The 14,159-nt window shown below is 57.3% G+C and overlaps 1 protein-coding gene across 4 annotated transcripts in view; it reads left to right on the top strand.

Moving 5' to 3' along the window:
* The window catches only part of MYT1 (myelin transcription factor 1), a 61,375-nt gene that overhangs the window by 43,037 nt on the left and 4,179 nt on the right, over nucleotides 1-14,159 (top strand). For 2 of the 4 annotated variants that reach the window (XM_010811386.3, NM_001192062.1), the window contains exons 14-21: nucleotides 2,648-2,802; nucleotides 3,707-3,769; nucleotides 3,884-3,952; nucleotides 8,071-8,133; nucleotides 8,431-8,514; nucleotides 12,023-12,244; nucleotides 13,292-13,383; nucleotides 13,941-14,044. In XM_010811386.3, the coding sequence (XP_010809688.1) occupies nucleotides 2,648-2,802; nucleotides 3,707-3,769; nucleotides 3,884-3,952; nucleotides 8,071-8,133; nucleotides 8,431-8,514; nucleotides 12,023-12,244; nucleotides 13,292-13,383; nucleotides 13,941-14,044 (852 nt within the window). The remainder of the gene's footprint in view (nucleotides 1-2,647; nucleotides 2,803-3,706; nucleotides 3,770-3,883; nucleotides 3,953-8,070; nucleotides 8,134-8,430; nucleotides 8,515-12,022; nucleotides 12,245-13,291; nucleotides 13,384-13,940; nucleotides 14,045-14,159) is intronic. The other 2 variants (XM_025000370.2, XM_015474129.2) reach the window with 1 other exon arrangement.

Here is a 14,159-nt window from a genome sequence, read left to right as displayed (position 1 = left end):
CGTGGGCCTCCCACCAGCCTGCTGTCCAGATGAGGGACACCCTGAATTCTCGTGGCAGCCTCTCCTCACCATCCCCAGGACACTGCAGGCCCCTGGTTCCCTGGACAGAGGCAGGAGAAAACGTCTGGCCTCTGGCAGCCAGTGGTCTGAGACCCAGAGCAGTACTGACTGCTAAGGAGCGGCAAGCCGGGCCTCGGTGTTGACCCATCCACAGCCTGGGGGCTGGTGGAACAGTCCCTTCCTGGTGACTCCACCCACTCGGGGTGGGGCTGACTGGGGGCTTCCAGGAAGCAGGACTCTGCTCTGAGGGTGCAACTCCAGGCGGGCTCTGCATAGTGTGGGCAGGCCTGAGGGGTCCCTCCCAGCCCTCCCCTGTCTGCCAGCCCCACTTCCAGGAGGGCAAGGGGGCCAGGTCCCTGCGTGTGTGCTAAGTCGTGTCTGATTCTTTGTGAGCCCGTTGACTGTAGCCCTCCAGGCTCCTCTGTCCATGGGATTCTCCAGGCAAGAATACTCGAGTGGGTTGCCAGTGCTATTTTCTGGGGGATCTTCCTGACCCAGGGATTGAACCCGAGTCTTTTGCGTCTCCTGCATTGGCAGGGAGTTCTTTACCACTAGGGACACTGAAGCAGAACCAGGAAGCCTCTGGAATGGTTGTGTCTGGGCAGGGCCAGCCTGGAGGAGGGCAGGGCCAGCCCGGTGGGGAGCAGGGCGGTGTGTGGTGGAGCCAGCCCCTTGGCAGGCGGGGCTGGGGGCAGATCCCTGAGGAGGAGGAGCAGTGGTGGTGAGGATTCTACTGTGAGAACCCACCCCCTCTACAGTTTCATCTTCAGGGGTGGCCAGGTTCCTCCGCCTACTGGCCTCACAGGCACCCCTACTTTATAGAGGAGCCGCCTGGTCCAGGTCTGGGTCATCTGGCTCAGTCACATGGCAGCAACTCAATCTCAGGGCTCAGAAGAGGGATACTTCTCTCAGAGTGAGCCCCTGGGGTAGGGAGGCTGGCTGAGGGTCAGCGGGGGCTGGCAGGAGGGCTTCTCTCTGCGAGTGGGGCCAAGTCTGAGGCCCGGTGGGGCCCTTCTGTTCCTGTTGGGGTCACCAGGCTGTGTCCCCACATCCGCTGTCACCTTGTTCAGTTCTGTGCCTGTGCCTCATCTCCCCTCCACCCCCCCAGTGGTCCTTCCCCTTTCCTTGGCCCCCAGCTCAGGCTGGTCTCTCTGGCCACTTCCCTCTGCCACCCGCCCGGCCCCGCCCCACCTCCCCATGCCCTCTGAACATCCTCACCCCTTTCCAGGACAGTTGTGTCATCTGTAGGTGACCTGGGTCTCAGAGGTCCTGGGGAGCCTGGCCACGGAAGCCTGCTGCTGTGCTCCATCGTCGACCATCCACTCCCTGGCAGGAAGCCTCAGTTAACCCCCAGGCCCTTCTTTTCCTCCCCTGTGCCCTGGGCACAGGTGCCCCTGTCTTATTGGGTCACCCACTGGATCAGGCCTTCCCAGTCCGTCTACTGTGGTCTGGACTCCCCGTTCAGACCCTCCTTCTAGCTCTGCCCAAGGCTCCTTGACCATCTTGCCCCAGCCTTTAGCATCACCTCCCATCCAACTCTGGCAGCAGTGCCCCCTCATGTCCCCAAACAGCCCTGGCCCCTGTGTCTATGGGCCTCTGGGATGTGCTTCATGCTCTGGAGCTGCCTCTGCCCCTGTGAGTCTGGGAGGCCCTTGTTTCTCCTGAAGGCTGGACTCAAGTTGAGGCTCTTCGTCCACACAGCTATGCCTTGTTCAGTATTAACAGTAGCAACAGCATCGCATGGTGCCACGGGCCTTTCTTCATCTCAGCCCCAGACATCCTGGGAGGGCCTGCTACTGTTTCCAGCTTAAAAGTGTGGTGCCCAGGAGGTTGGACAATGTGCCTGGGACACACAGCAAGTCCTGAGACTTGAATCGTGATCCACCACTTGGGCTAATGGTCCGTTACAGACAGACCGACCTGTAGGGCACTGACCTTCCTGACTCTTGTGGACGTCTTCCCTGCCCTGGATGGAGGGAATGTCCTTGTTCACCACCGTGTTCATAGTGCCCTGTTCTTGGGTGGCGACTGAACATTTCCAGACCCTGCATTTGAGGTCAAAGTGCTTATTAAAGTGCTGGTTGCAGTCAGGTAGGTCATTGTGCCGGCTGGGCCCACAGGGCCAGAAGGCCCTAAGGTCGCTGTGATTATTTCTGTCATACTTTGTACATTGTTCCACTCATCCTCATAGCATGTCAACAGACACACCCTCAGTGGTAACGGCCCCAAAGGAGCTGCACTCGGTGTGCACTCTGGTGTGCAGGAGGTGACCCAGGGTGGGTGGCTGGAGGTGACACACAGGCCAGAGGCTATCAAGGGTGTCAGAGCAGCCGCCTTGGGTGGCATCCGTGTCTCCTTGTTCCTGGGTCAGCTCAGGCACAGCAGCTGAGGTGAAGGAGCACCCCAGCCCCTCTGGGTGCTGCTTCCTGCATCTTGGGAGTATGTCTTACTCCTGCATGCATAAGACAGGAGACTCCAGAAAATGCCTCTGTGGACCCTGTTCTGAAAGGCCCCTCTCCCTCAGCCCCGGGCTGGGCGCCCGGCCCCCGCCAGCTGGTTAAAACATCTCCCTGCTGGTCTTTTGCAGTCAGAGCCAGCAGCCCATTCTTTTGCTTCTTCTGAAGCAGATGACCAGGAAGTGTCGGAGGAGAATTTTGAGGAGCGGAAGTACCCCGGGGAGGTCACCCTGGCCAACTTTAAGCTGAAGTTTCTCTCCAAGGACATAAAGAAGGAGCTGCTCACGTAAGTCCCCTCCTTGAACGACAGGACCCCCCAGGGGACCTCTATAGTCTGGAAAGGAGAACACCCTAGTGGGAGCCTGTGATGACCGGGCCGGCCCCTGCACAGCCCTGCGCTGACTATTCTCCTGCCCTGCCACCTTGGTGGGCAGAGGCTGAGCTGCCTCTACTAGGACCTTCCTGGGCCAGACAGCAGGGGAGGTTCCCCTCACCCCTGTACCATGCTGGCCTCTAACCCGCTCCTTCAGGGTGATAAAGAGCGAGGATGAGCCTTCATTGGGCCCACAGAGCAGACAAGGGCTGAGGGGGGGTGGACGCCTCCTGAGCCCCCACTGAGTGCCAGTCCTCGGCGAGCTCTGCCTCAGAGTCGGTGCCCTCAGCCCTGGCAGCCAGAGCTAGTTTAACCAGACGCCACTGGAGGGGGGATAGCTGCTGGCTAACACCACCTCCCCTAGGGGACAGTGAGAAGCCTGACACCTGCCCTGCAGGTGATCCAGCCCTCACCTCTGCTCAGAGTTTGTCCCTGGGATTCCTCTTCATGCCCCCAACCCCACCAGCTTCCTCCTGTCCTGTAGCTGGCTCTGGCTGGGGCCTTGTCCTCGGGGAAGGCCCCGCCACATCAGGAAGGCACCCCCCACCCCCTGTCCACAAGCGTGGACACGTGTGCATGCACAGTGTGAGGGCTTCAGAGCATCTCGACTTTAAGTTGAGCTTTACTTTGGGTCCCTTTTCCTTCTTGAGCTGAGTGCTACGGGAGAAATTTGCAGTCAGAGAGGCAGAGGCGAAGGGTCTGCTCCGAGACGGGCAGGGAGCAGGTGCCGCCGCCCTCCCTGAGTGGACTCAGCCCCGGGGGCGGGTCTGGCAGGGTGCCTCGCTCTCTGATCTGACGCTCTGTTTCTTTTGTCCAGCTGCCCCACCCCTGGCTGTGACGGCAGTGGCCACATCACTGGGAACTATGCCTCCCACCGCAGGTTCGTCCCCCGCTTGGGTCCGCCTGGCCTGGGTGCTGTGTGGTGGGTCTTCTCCCTCTGCTGCTCTGCTCCCCCTCTTTGGCTCATCCCAATATCCCATCTCTTCTCTTTCAGCCTCTCTGGTTGCCCTCTTGCTGACAAGAGCCTCAGAAACCTCATGGCTGCCCATTCTGCTGACCTCAAGTATGTCTGCCCTCCTGGCCTCCCATCTCTGGGGTGGCTTCCTTGCTCTGCTCACTCCTTTCATGAGGCTCCAGCCCAAATAAGCCTTCTCGAGGGCTCTGGCACCAGGCCGGCCCTAGCCAGAGGCGCAGGGCCATGGGGCAGAGAGGCAGGGCCATGGACGGGCTGATTCTGCTTGGCTGGGATTCTCGCCACTCTGCCTGTCTCTCTCTGCTCTGAGCACTGCTGTCTGCCTGTCCCCTCAGGCCCAGGGCTGCTACGGGGTCCTGTGCTCCCCTCGGCCCTGCCAGCCTTTCTGAGGGCTGAGGGTCGGGAGGGCCAAAAGGACGTAGGACCTGCCTCTGGCTCCTGGTGGCCCGGCTCATTCTCTCACTCTCCTGAGGACCCCTGATGGGCTGCTGTCTGGGCCTGCTTTACCCTGCTGTGGAGATCTGGGAGAAGTCCCGGACTGGCCATGGCTTGTAAGTCTCGTTGTGGCTCAGAGGGCTGCAGGCTGTGTAGCTCTTGCTAAGCGGACTGGATGCTGGTGATGGCCGAGAAACTCTGTGCTTGTCCCTCCTCCTTCACCCCTTCCAGCTGCTTCTGTCTTGGCCCCTGGTGCCCACCCCCGCCCACGCCTCACCTCTATGCTCGCCCCTCCTTTTTGCCGTGCCTGCTCTCTGCTTCTGCTCCTCCTGTCCCTGACACCCGGGCAGGGCATCCCAGTGGCACCAGCCACTCTGACAGCCTTGTTCAAGCGAGGAGCACACACCCAGAGGTTTCCTGGCTCTCAGCGTCCTTCTGCGGCTGGAGTTGGGGATTGTGATGGCCTTTGATTTCATGCCCTTAGTTGAGCTGTGACATCGTGGCTAGTGTGGCCCTGAGCCACATAATGCTGACCCTGTGCTCCTAGGCTGAACCGAGGTTGTGGAAGGAGGGCCCCCTCTTGGCCCCTCAGGTCACTCCCTCTCCAGGGGATTTCTCCCACTCTGGGCCTCTGTGTTGGGGGCCTTGCATCCAGGCCAGGTTTCACCGGCTCAGCCTGATCTGGGGCTCTGGTGCCTTTAAGATGAGGAGCGATGGCTGCCGGAAGCTTCCACGGACCTGCACTGACTTAAAACGGGCAGGAAGCTCCAGGTCTGTCTGAGCAGCAGGTCCTGCCAGCCTCACTTCTGTGGCTCTGGGGAGCCTGTCTGGTCCTAGAAGCCAGGAGAAGCGTATTGTTACCTGTTTTACCAATGCGGTCTTCCAGTGCCACAGGTGAGGCTGGGCAGAGTTCATGACCAGAAGCATGTTTCCAGGAGTTTATCAGCTTTGACACTAGCATGTTCTGAGGCAGGTTCACACATGCACTCACTGACCCCAAGTGTCCAACTCCAGAAATGCAATGAGACCCTCAGGCCTGTGGGCTTGGAATGCTCTTCCCCACCCACCTCTTCCCTCTTTCCTTCCTCTCTTCTTCTTTCTCACGATCCTTTCTCCTGTTTTCTTTTCCAATTCAACTTACTTTTCTAACTGATCAGTTTCTGTGGTTTTCCAGCTTGAGGGTGGTGGAATTCTAGAAGTGACCGCATGCCCTCAGTAGCCCTTTACCTGCAGAGCAGTTGGTCAGGGTTCCTGGAAGTGATACATGGACTTGGCCCTTGGTCTGGGTCCAGAAACGTGGCCAGTAGGGAGGGTCAGCGCCCTTCTGAGATGGAGAGCCTGTGAAGAACTGTAACCCAAACTTGTTTGGAAGTTGGTGACAGAAAGTGTTCCTTGTATGAAAAAAATCACTCCCGACTCCCTCTGAAAGGTCTTCCTGTGGAGGCTACTCCTCACTTGCTTCAGGCCACAGCGTGGATGTGGCCTGGCTCCCCCGTGTCCTTCTCTCCTTCCCCTGCGCAGTGGGCGTCTGGCACCTTGATCAGCTTTGTGGCAGTGTCGGGTGAAGGTAACCCATCCGCAGAGGGGCAAAGGCACCCGTGCCATGCCTCGCAAACGAGTCTTCTTTGGTGGCCCCCACCAACACTTGAGTGCAGCGACAGTCGCAGACTGTTTTCTGTGTTTTGATCACATTCCAAGGGCATTTATTCTTCCCTTCCAAGTGTCCCATGTGGTCAGGATCTGGGGACTTGGGTGCGTTGGGCCACATGGGCTACTCCCTGTGTGGGGCTTATGAGCACAGCCACACACCCTGCTGGACTGTGATGGGGGAGCTCTGCACAGGTTGGGGGATAGCCCCTGCCCCAGCCACGGGACATGGATAGAGGCAGGGTGAGGTCTGGTGTGAGCCATGCTGCCTGGCTTCATCCTCTGGCCCAGACAGTGCGCTCAGAAGAGATGGTGGCCGGCGCTGCCAGTGGCCAGTGCAGACACTTGCTTCTCCAGCCACATGACATCATCTTCGCTTGGACACGACTCTTAGGGAAAAGCCATGACGTCAGGCTGGCAAGGAAGGTGGGGGGATCCTGCCTTTCTGGAATGGGAGTGCCCCCATGTGTGTGTTCTCACCGAGTCTCTCCCCTGACCAAGACCCCCTCCCAGGCACTGCCAGAGGCTGCACCTTGCAAGGGTGTCACTCACAGACAAGCGTCTTGCTCACAGCCACAGAGGCTGGGGGCTGCTCTGAACCCACCACCCTGGCCACTGCCTACAGCGCTGAGCCCTGTGTTCTGCAGCTGAGAAGGAGCAGGGAGAAGCACTGTCCTAGCAGAGGGTGTCACAGGGCCTGGGCCTCAGTGCAGAGGGCCATGCAAAGGACTCCCTGGTCCTCACAGTGTAGTCCAGAGGACCTTCTTGAGCAGCTGGAGCCTGAGGAACCTTAGGCCACATGGAGACGCAGAATGTCAGAGCAGGCGGTCCCAACAGCTGGGGTTCATTTGAACGGGTGATGCTTACCTGGATGGAGGTGGTGGGTGATTTCCATTAAAACACAGAAGCCTCCTTGCCCCAGATGTGGGTTGAAATGTGACCACACATGACTGAGGTGGGGGGCATCATAATCTCACTGGGGTCTAAGTCACCCCAAAGCCCGACAGGAGGGAGATTGAGCCTCCTGCCAACTGCCAGGCCAGGGAAGCCTCAATGGGTGGCCCTTGGGGCAGGGACGAAGAGGGTACCTCAAGAAGGTCTGAGGGGCTAGGAAGGAGGTTCCCGGGCATCTAGCCCCTCCATGTTACCGTGCCAACCTAATGGGGTGGCAGTGTCGGCCCGTGGACATCTGGGAGGAGGATGGAGAGGAGGGGCCTTGGACATGCCAGAGCCTGGGCGCAAGGCAGCCTCCACTGATTGACAGGCCAACTTGAGTGTCCGTATCCTGCCCCAGCTGGCACTCTGCCCTGCCACCCTCTGGGGTCAGTTTTGTGCTGAGGAATGGCCTTGGCTCCACAGCTCTCTCTCTCTGTGAGGATGAAGCCAGAAATGGCAGATAAGCACCAGGGTCCTGCTGGGTCACACAGGATGGAACTGGGCCCTCACGAGGGACAAGGCGTGAGCGGCAGGCCCATCCTGGAGGAGGCATCCTGAGGACGGCCTGCAGGGCTGGGAACCAGTGCTCTGATGCCAGCAGAAACTGATCCATGTTTTGTCACTGGACACTCGGAAAAATAGCTCAAGCTGGTATATTAAAGGGGGTTTCTACCTTCGACATGATATATTCACCAAACATTTTGGACTTTTGCATTCTGTGCCTCCCCAGCTCCCTTCCACTGGTGCCAGCCACCTCTCGAAAACCTTGGGCACTTGCCAAGCGGGGGTGATGCCCCAACGTTGCTAGGGCTGGGGGTGGTGCGTCTCATGCTCGGTACAGGTGTCTGTGAGCACAGGCAGTCCTTCTCCAGCAACCTCAAGCAGGATGAGCCTATCCTTGGTGCTAGGTTTGCATCCCGAGAGCACACTTAAAGGCTCACAGGTGTTCTGGAGCCTTCTTATCCAGCCTGGTCCTTTGCAGGAGGCCAAGTTGGGAGCCCACCATCCTGCAGAGGAATGTGCTCTCTCCCCTGGCCCTCCTGGTCCCCCTAGAGAGACTGGGTGCCAAGTTCTGAGGCCTGGAGGTCATGACTATGTGAGACCTCAGTGGTGGGGCTGTCGAGGGCCAAGTATGGTCTGCGGCCGAGTGAGTTCTGCAGCCCTGGTCTCAGCTACGCTGTCCTCCACAGGTGCCCCACGCCCGGCTGCGATGGCTCAGGCCACATAACGGGGAACTACGCGTCGCACCGGAGGTGAGCCTGCCCCAGTGCCCTGGGCGCCGGGCCAGCAGAGTGGGGGTCTCCTCAGGCTGATGAGGTTCCAGGCTCCAAGTGACACATTAGTGCCACTGCACCCCAGCCTGTTTCTTCCCTCGAGTCTGAATTGTCGATGTTCTCAGAGCTGATCGGGATCCCCTCTGGCCGGAGCTGGGGGCCGCTTCCTGGACATGGCCGTGCTGCCCACAGAACCTGAGGGGTGGAGGGAGGCAGGTGGGTTGAGAAGTTGCTGTCCTTAAACCACTGTGACATTTTTTCCTCTTGTAAAACCAGCTTGTCAGGCTGCCCTCGTGCCAAGAAAAGTGGAGCCAAGGCCACACCTGCGAAGGATGACAAGGAAGACCCTGAGCTGATGAAGTGAGTGGGGGTCCTACTGGCCGTCTGGCTGCTGTGCAGACTTGGGATTTCCCTGTATTTTATAATTTTAAAATCTCCTTCTAGACTCTATTTGCTTTAATACAGCTGTGACAATGCCCATTGTTACGGATGTGCTCAGGCCATACACAGGGACACCCTTGCAGGTGGGAGCCGTGTGCATTATGTGGAGGACACTTGCATGTGTGGGCTCCTGTCTGGACTTCTCAGGTCTGTGGTGTTTGATGGGACGAGAGAGGCAGAGTGCCCTGCTGCCTGTACACCCAGGGCATCTGGGCCTGGGCCTCAGGGCGTGGGCCACCCCGGGCACTCACGGGCACTAGAGCCTGCATGGCTTCTGGTCTGGTGGGAGGGGTCAGTGTAGGAGTCAAGGAGGAGAGGGTGGTTAGAAAGACAGGGAGCCTTTGAATTGTGTGCATCTTTGTGTCCCCACGCCTCTGCTGGGAGCTGATGTGCAGTGAGGGGGCCTGGGAGGATCCCTCTGAACTGGGAGTCGACAGTCCTCTTGGGAGGAGAGAGACACCCTGGGCCTTAAGTGAACAGTGTCCCTGACCTTTACTGACCTTCTCCCTGGGGGTTGCTGCCCTGTCATGAACCCTGACCCGGACTTACCTGGTGGGGCTGGTATCACGGCAAACTTGTCCTTCCAGAAGGGACCCTGCCCCTCAAGCTCCCCACGTGCAGGTGCCACAGGTGCAAGCAGAGTGACCCACCACCCAATTTGCCCAGGACTTTCAGAGCTGACATTGGGTAGAGCAGGCAGGTGAGGACTGGAAGAGAATGACTCTGGTGCCTGGTGGCCCAGGGACTCGAGTAGCTTGGCTGGGCAGGTCCACGGGAAGCGGGTCTGCCATGAGAGCTGGCTCTCACCTCTGCAGAGGGGCTCGACCTGGCCGGAGTTGTGCTGGCTTCTCCAGAGAGATCAGCCCAGCTGTGGCCCAAACATCTGCTTGGCCACAGAGAAGGGGCCAAATTGACCAGTGTTATGCCCTTCAAAGAGGACAGCCCCACCAGCTGTTTGCTGTAATAAGGCAGACTTGTTTATTTAATTTATACAGTAAAACTGTAATGAATACTAAATCAAAAATGCAAAATACTGGCTGTTGGTATTGTGAATGCTGCCTACCAAATGAGAGGGTGGATAAAGAATATTTTTTTCTTCCTAGAATCTAGGAATTTTCCTGTGATCATATAAATGCATTGCTGTTATGGATTTAGCAGGGATCCTGCTGGTGTGATAAGTGAATTGTGCTGCATTTGCAAAGGATTAAAATCAAGATCAGCATTTTTCACATTAACTGGCAAAAATGATTTTCCTCTTCCTGATGTGCTGTCAACTTTCCTTTTTAAAAAGAAACTCAAGGATTTGCAGCCAAGTGGAGAATGTGACTTCTAGAAATAGTTCAGCATTTATAGGATGGATGAAGTTTCTAATGGCTCCATGGCAAGGTGAAGAGGCCACCCATGTAGCGCCTCTGTTTTATAGGGCCTCCTCCCTAGCCATAAACTTTACCCATATTTATAATTGATGAGCGTCTTTACACAAGTGCAGACGGCAGCAGAAACTTTAATCAGTGCTCCAGTTCCTACTGCTTGAAGTGACGTGGCTGGCAGGCAGTGGCTGTGATGTGTAGGGGCTGGTGGAGGCAGGGTCCCTTTTATGACATCTTGTGTCTGCAGCTTTTGAGATTAAGTCGGGTCAGCGCTTTGTGGTAAATCCCTTTGGCCACAAGTAGATAACTGACCATTAAAGTCTATGGAGGTTGCGATGTGGAGGTTGGGAGCTGCATGTCCATCACCTTGGAGAGGCCCCACTGTCCCCAGCTGCACTGGCACTTGACCAAAGAGCTGTGCCTCTGACCAGGGGTCCCCTGGGTGGGCTACACGACTTAAGGAGAGGTCACCTGACACTGAAGATTTGGACCCAGGGTGTGGAGGGAGAGACCAGCAGTGTTACTGCAGCCGTATCATGAGTGCACTTCCTGGGGGCGCCTGCAGCCCTTCCTGAGATAAAAGCTAGGGTTCTGCAAAGAGAGTGGGAAAGCAGAGCCTGGGTTCATCTGTGTAGTGACTTGAAGAGGCGCGTCTCACTTGGCTTTTTGATCCTGTGACGTCAGCCTCACAGGCGCCTCAGAGGGGCCCAGCCTAGGAGTCCTCTGGGACCACACAATTGGGAGGTGTCCAAGTGTGGGGGGTGGACACAGAATGGAACCTCCCCAAGCCCCCTGCAGAGGCCCCTGGTAGTGACTCTGTTCTGGACTGGGGCTCCGGTGGTCTTGGACCAGCTCATTGGACAGCCCTCATGTCTGGGCCCACGTGGCTGGGCTAGATAAGAAAGAAGAGCCAAGAGAGGGGACAGGTGAGGATGGTCCCAGCTGAGGAGGCCACTTCTGAGACTGAAAGGTTGCTGCTGCAAGCCATGAATGACGCTGGGATTCGTGGCTTCCAGAGGAGAGGAATTCGATCAATGGCCAGAGACGAGGCTTGATCACTCGGAGCTTTTGTGTAGCAGAGTTTTATTAAAGTATAAAATGGATAGAGAAAGTGGCTGACACAAACATCAAAGGGGACAGAAAGAGTGCCCCCTTGCTAGTTTTTAGCAAGGCATTGTATACCTGTTGGCAAGCTGCTAATCAGATAAAAGAAATGCCTCAAGACTGAGAGTTGCACCAGGGCCTCTCCCACAACATGCATTTTGAGATAGAATGGCACAAGGGGAGTCATCTCTGGCCATAAAACAATTGACATGAATCTTGAAGAAAGGCAGATTTCCAAGCAAATACATAATTTCATTAACGTAGCCTAAGAAAACATTTCCATAAGAAAAACACATTGGTGAGCTCAAGGTTTGAGATAAAGTTCAGTTCAGGCAGAACCAGGTGTTGCCACGACAACACAGGATTAGAAGAGAAAAGAGAAAAAAAACATCGCCACTTGAAGTTTATTTCCTCCTGCTGCTTGGGGACCTCTAGCCTTCCTACCCAGGCTGTTAACCCTCTCAAGATGAGGGCAGAGTGTGGGGGTCACCAGGCAGCGCACCACCCCCTGCCTTGCCACCTCTGGGGGCTTCCTGCCTATGACTTGTCTGTATCCCAGGGACCTCTCTGTGAACTGGGTTCTCTGTGACTTTCGGGTCTGCGGCTGTAGAAAGCATTGACAAAGGCTGGTGCTCAGAGCAAGCTCCCAGCAAGTGGTCTCTGGGGTGATACACAGTGATGCTGGCAGCAAGGTCTAGGTGTGGACCAGGAGGCCACCAAGAGTCAGCTCCAGGCCCCCCAGGGTCACTGCTGCTGAGGGACAGGGAGAGAAGGTGGCTGCTGGCCCCCAGGCCACACAGGGGATGTGAGGCTGAGGCTGAAGAGGGAGTGCGAGCCCTCTGCTAGTTTGTCCAGGGGACCCCAGCACGTCTCAGGGTCTGGCTTGGCGGGGTCTCTGGGCTCCTCTTCCAGCTCCAGTACCCAGTGTTCACCTCTGACCTCTCTGTGCCTAGGTGCCCGGTTCCAGGCTGTGTGGGGCTTGGTCACATCAGTGGCAAGTACGCCTCTCACAGAAGCGCGTCGGGCTGCCCACTGGCAGCTCGGAGGCAGAAAGAGGGTTCCCTCAATGGCTCGTCTTTCTCCTGGAAGTCCCTGAAGAATGAGGGGCCTGCCTGCCCCACCCCGGGCTGCGACGGCTCTGGTCACGCCAATGGGAGCTTCCTCACCCACCGCAGGTGATTGTCCCCACCCCCACCCTTCTGTCACCCAGGAGAGACCCCAGCCATGGGACTGTGGCCAGGCTCCCAGGGATGTGCCAGACCAGGGCGCAGGTGAGAACAGTAGTTTCTTGAGGAAAAAGACCCAAATTGATAGCCACCTGGGGAAGCCATGGAAACCTGCTGGGACCATGTGACGGCCTATATGACCTGTCACCCAGGTGTCTACTGTCCTAAGACCCCTTTATACATCCCATGGAGTCCTTCTGGCAAGAGAGAGCGGAGCCCCCCTGTGTCTGGGACACACTTTCTTAAAGCAGGCTGAGGCTTTTCCTGAAAAGCATCACAGCTCACGCCCTGTCCCTCCTACTGGGGTTTTGTCTTTGAACTTGGGGCCCAGGCCTTTCCTTGCTCTACAAGGGACCCCTCCATGCCTGGGCAGTGGGCCCGGGCAGCACTGGCCAGCTCTGCCCTGCCCTGATACTGCCCCTGGTGCTGAGGGTCTTGCCCCACCAGCCCTTTTCCTCTCCGTGCTGGGAAGCCACACAAGTCACTGCTTGGTCCTGTCAGAAACCTTTTTTCTGTGATTTTTTGTCCTCACCTCTCCACCTTTAAGATTAATTAACTCATTCATTCCACAAGCCGTTGCTAAAAGCACATCAAATATCAGAGAACAAGATGACAACCAGCTCTCCTGGAGCTGAGTGGTCAGGGTAGGTGCAGAGACAGACTGCATACCAACAAATATGTTATTAGTTTGGTGAAGGACATTGTGGGGAAGATAGAGCAGGCAGGGGTGAGGAGGTCTTTTCTGAGAGGTGGTGCTTGCCCTGAGCCTCTGGGGACAAACCTTCAGAGCAGGGGCCTGAGCTGGGAATGGCCTGCGCTGTTGGAGGAGTGAGAAAGTGGGGGGCCGGGAGCCAGGACCGGGACACCAGAGATGAGTGGCAATGCTCCAGACAGGATAGTCCTCCAACAGTCCAGCTCCCACTGGGACCTGTGACCTTAGACTGGCTTGTGAGGCATGACCTTGGATTGGTCTTCATGCATGACCTTTGTTTCCAGCTTGTCTGGCTGTCCCAGAGCAACCTTTGCAGGAAAGAAGGGAAAGCTCTCAGGGGATGAGGTTCTTGGCACGAAATTCAAGACGAGTGATGGTGAGGCTGCCCCCTGCAACCCCTGCATGTGGTCTTGGGACCTAAGTGGGCGGGTGGTTTAGGCAAGAGATGGGTCAGGAGGCAAAGCCCCTCTTGGAGTGAGTCGTGGTGGAGACAGAACTCTTGAGCTGAGCTTCCAGGGCCCCTCACCTCGGCTCAGAACCTCTGGCTGCCCTGTGCCCAGCATGGCCATCATAGCTCTAGCCTGGGGCTTGGTGAGCCCTATTGGCAGCACCAGAAGCCGTGTTCTCGGGGTGCGTGGACCTGTGTTCTCAGGCTTCATGAGAGGGAAGCAGAGGAAACCAGCACCATCTGGAAAAGCTTCCATTTTTAACTTAGCAATTAACGCTTGCCCAGAAGGTATCTGTTTTCCCACCAAGACCAGGGCCTGGAGGCACACAGCTGACACGCAGCCACTTTCCCAGTCTGAGATGTGGGCCACGAGTCACTGGGGCTTCTACTCCGAAAGGGCTCCCCAGGCCCATCTAGAAAGCAGGCCTTGACTGACCCCCTCCCCGCCTTGTGAGAGCCACAACTGAGGTTTCTCTCTGGGATAGTGCTGGACAACGACGAGGAGATCAAGCAGCTGAACCAGGAGATTCGAGACCTAAACGAGTCCAACTCTGAGATGGAGGCTGCCATGCTGCAGCTGCAGTCCCAGGTGGGTGGTGCTGCCCTGCCCTGCCCCCACCTGCCCTGAAACCCAGGATGTCCTTCCCGTCCAGCCCCTTCTCTTCTGGGGTGGGGGTGGGGGTAGGTGGGGGCCCAGCCCCTCA

Source organism: Bos taurus, chromosome 13, assembly GCF_002263795.3.
Source record: "Bos taurus isolate L1 Dominette 01449 registration number 42190680 breed Hereford chromosome 13, ARS-UCD2.0, whole genome shotgun sequence".
Taxonomy (NCBI): domain Eukaryota; kingdom Metazoa; phylum Chordata; class Mammalia; order Artiodactyla; family Bovidae; genus Bos; species Bos taurus.
Note: the sequence above shows the minus strand (reverse complement) of the source record. Positions and strands in the feature narration are given on the sequence as shown.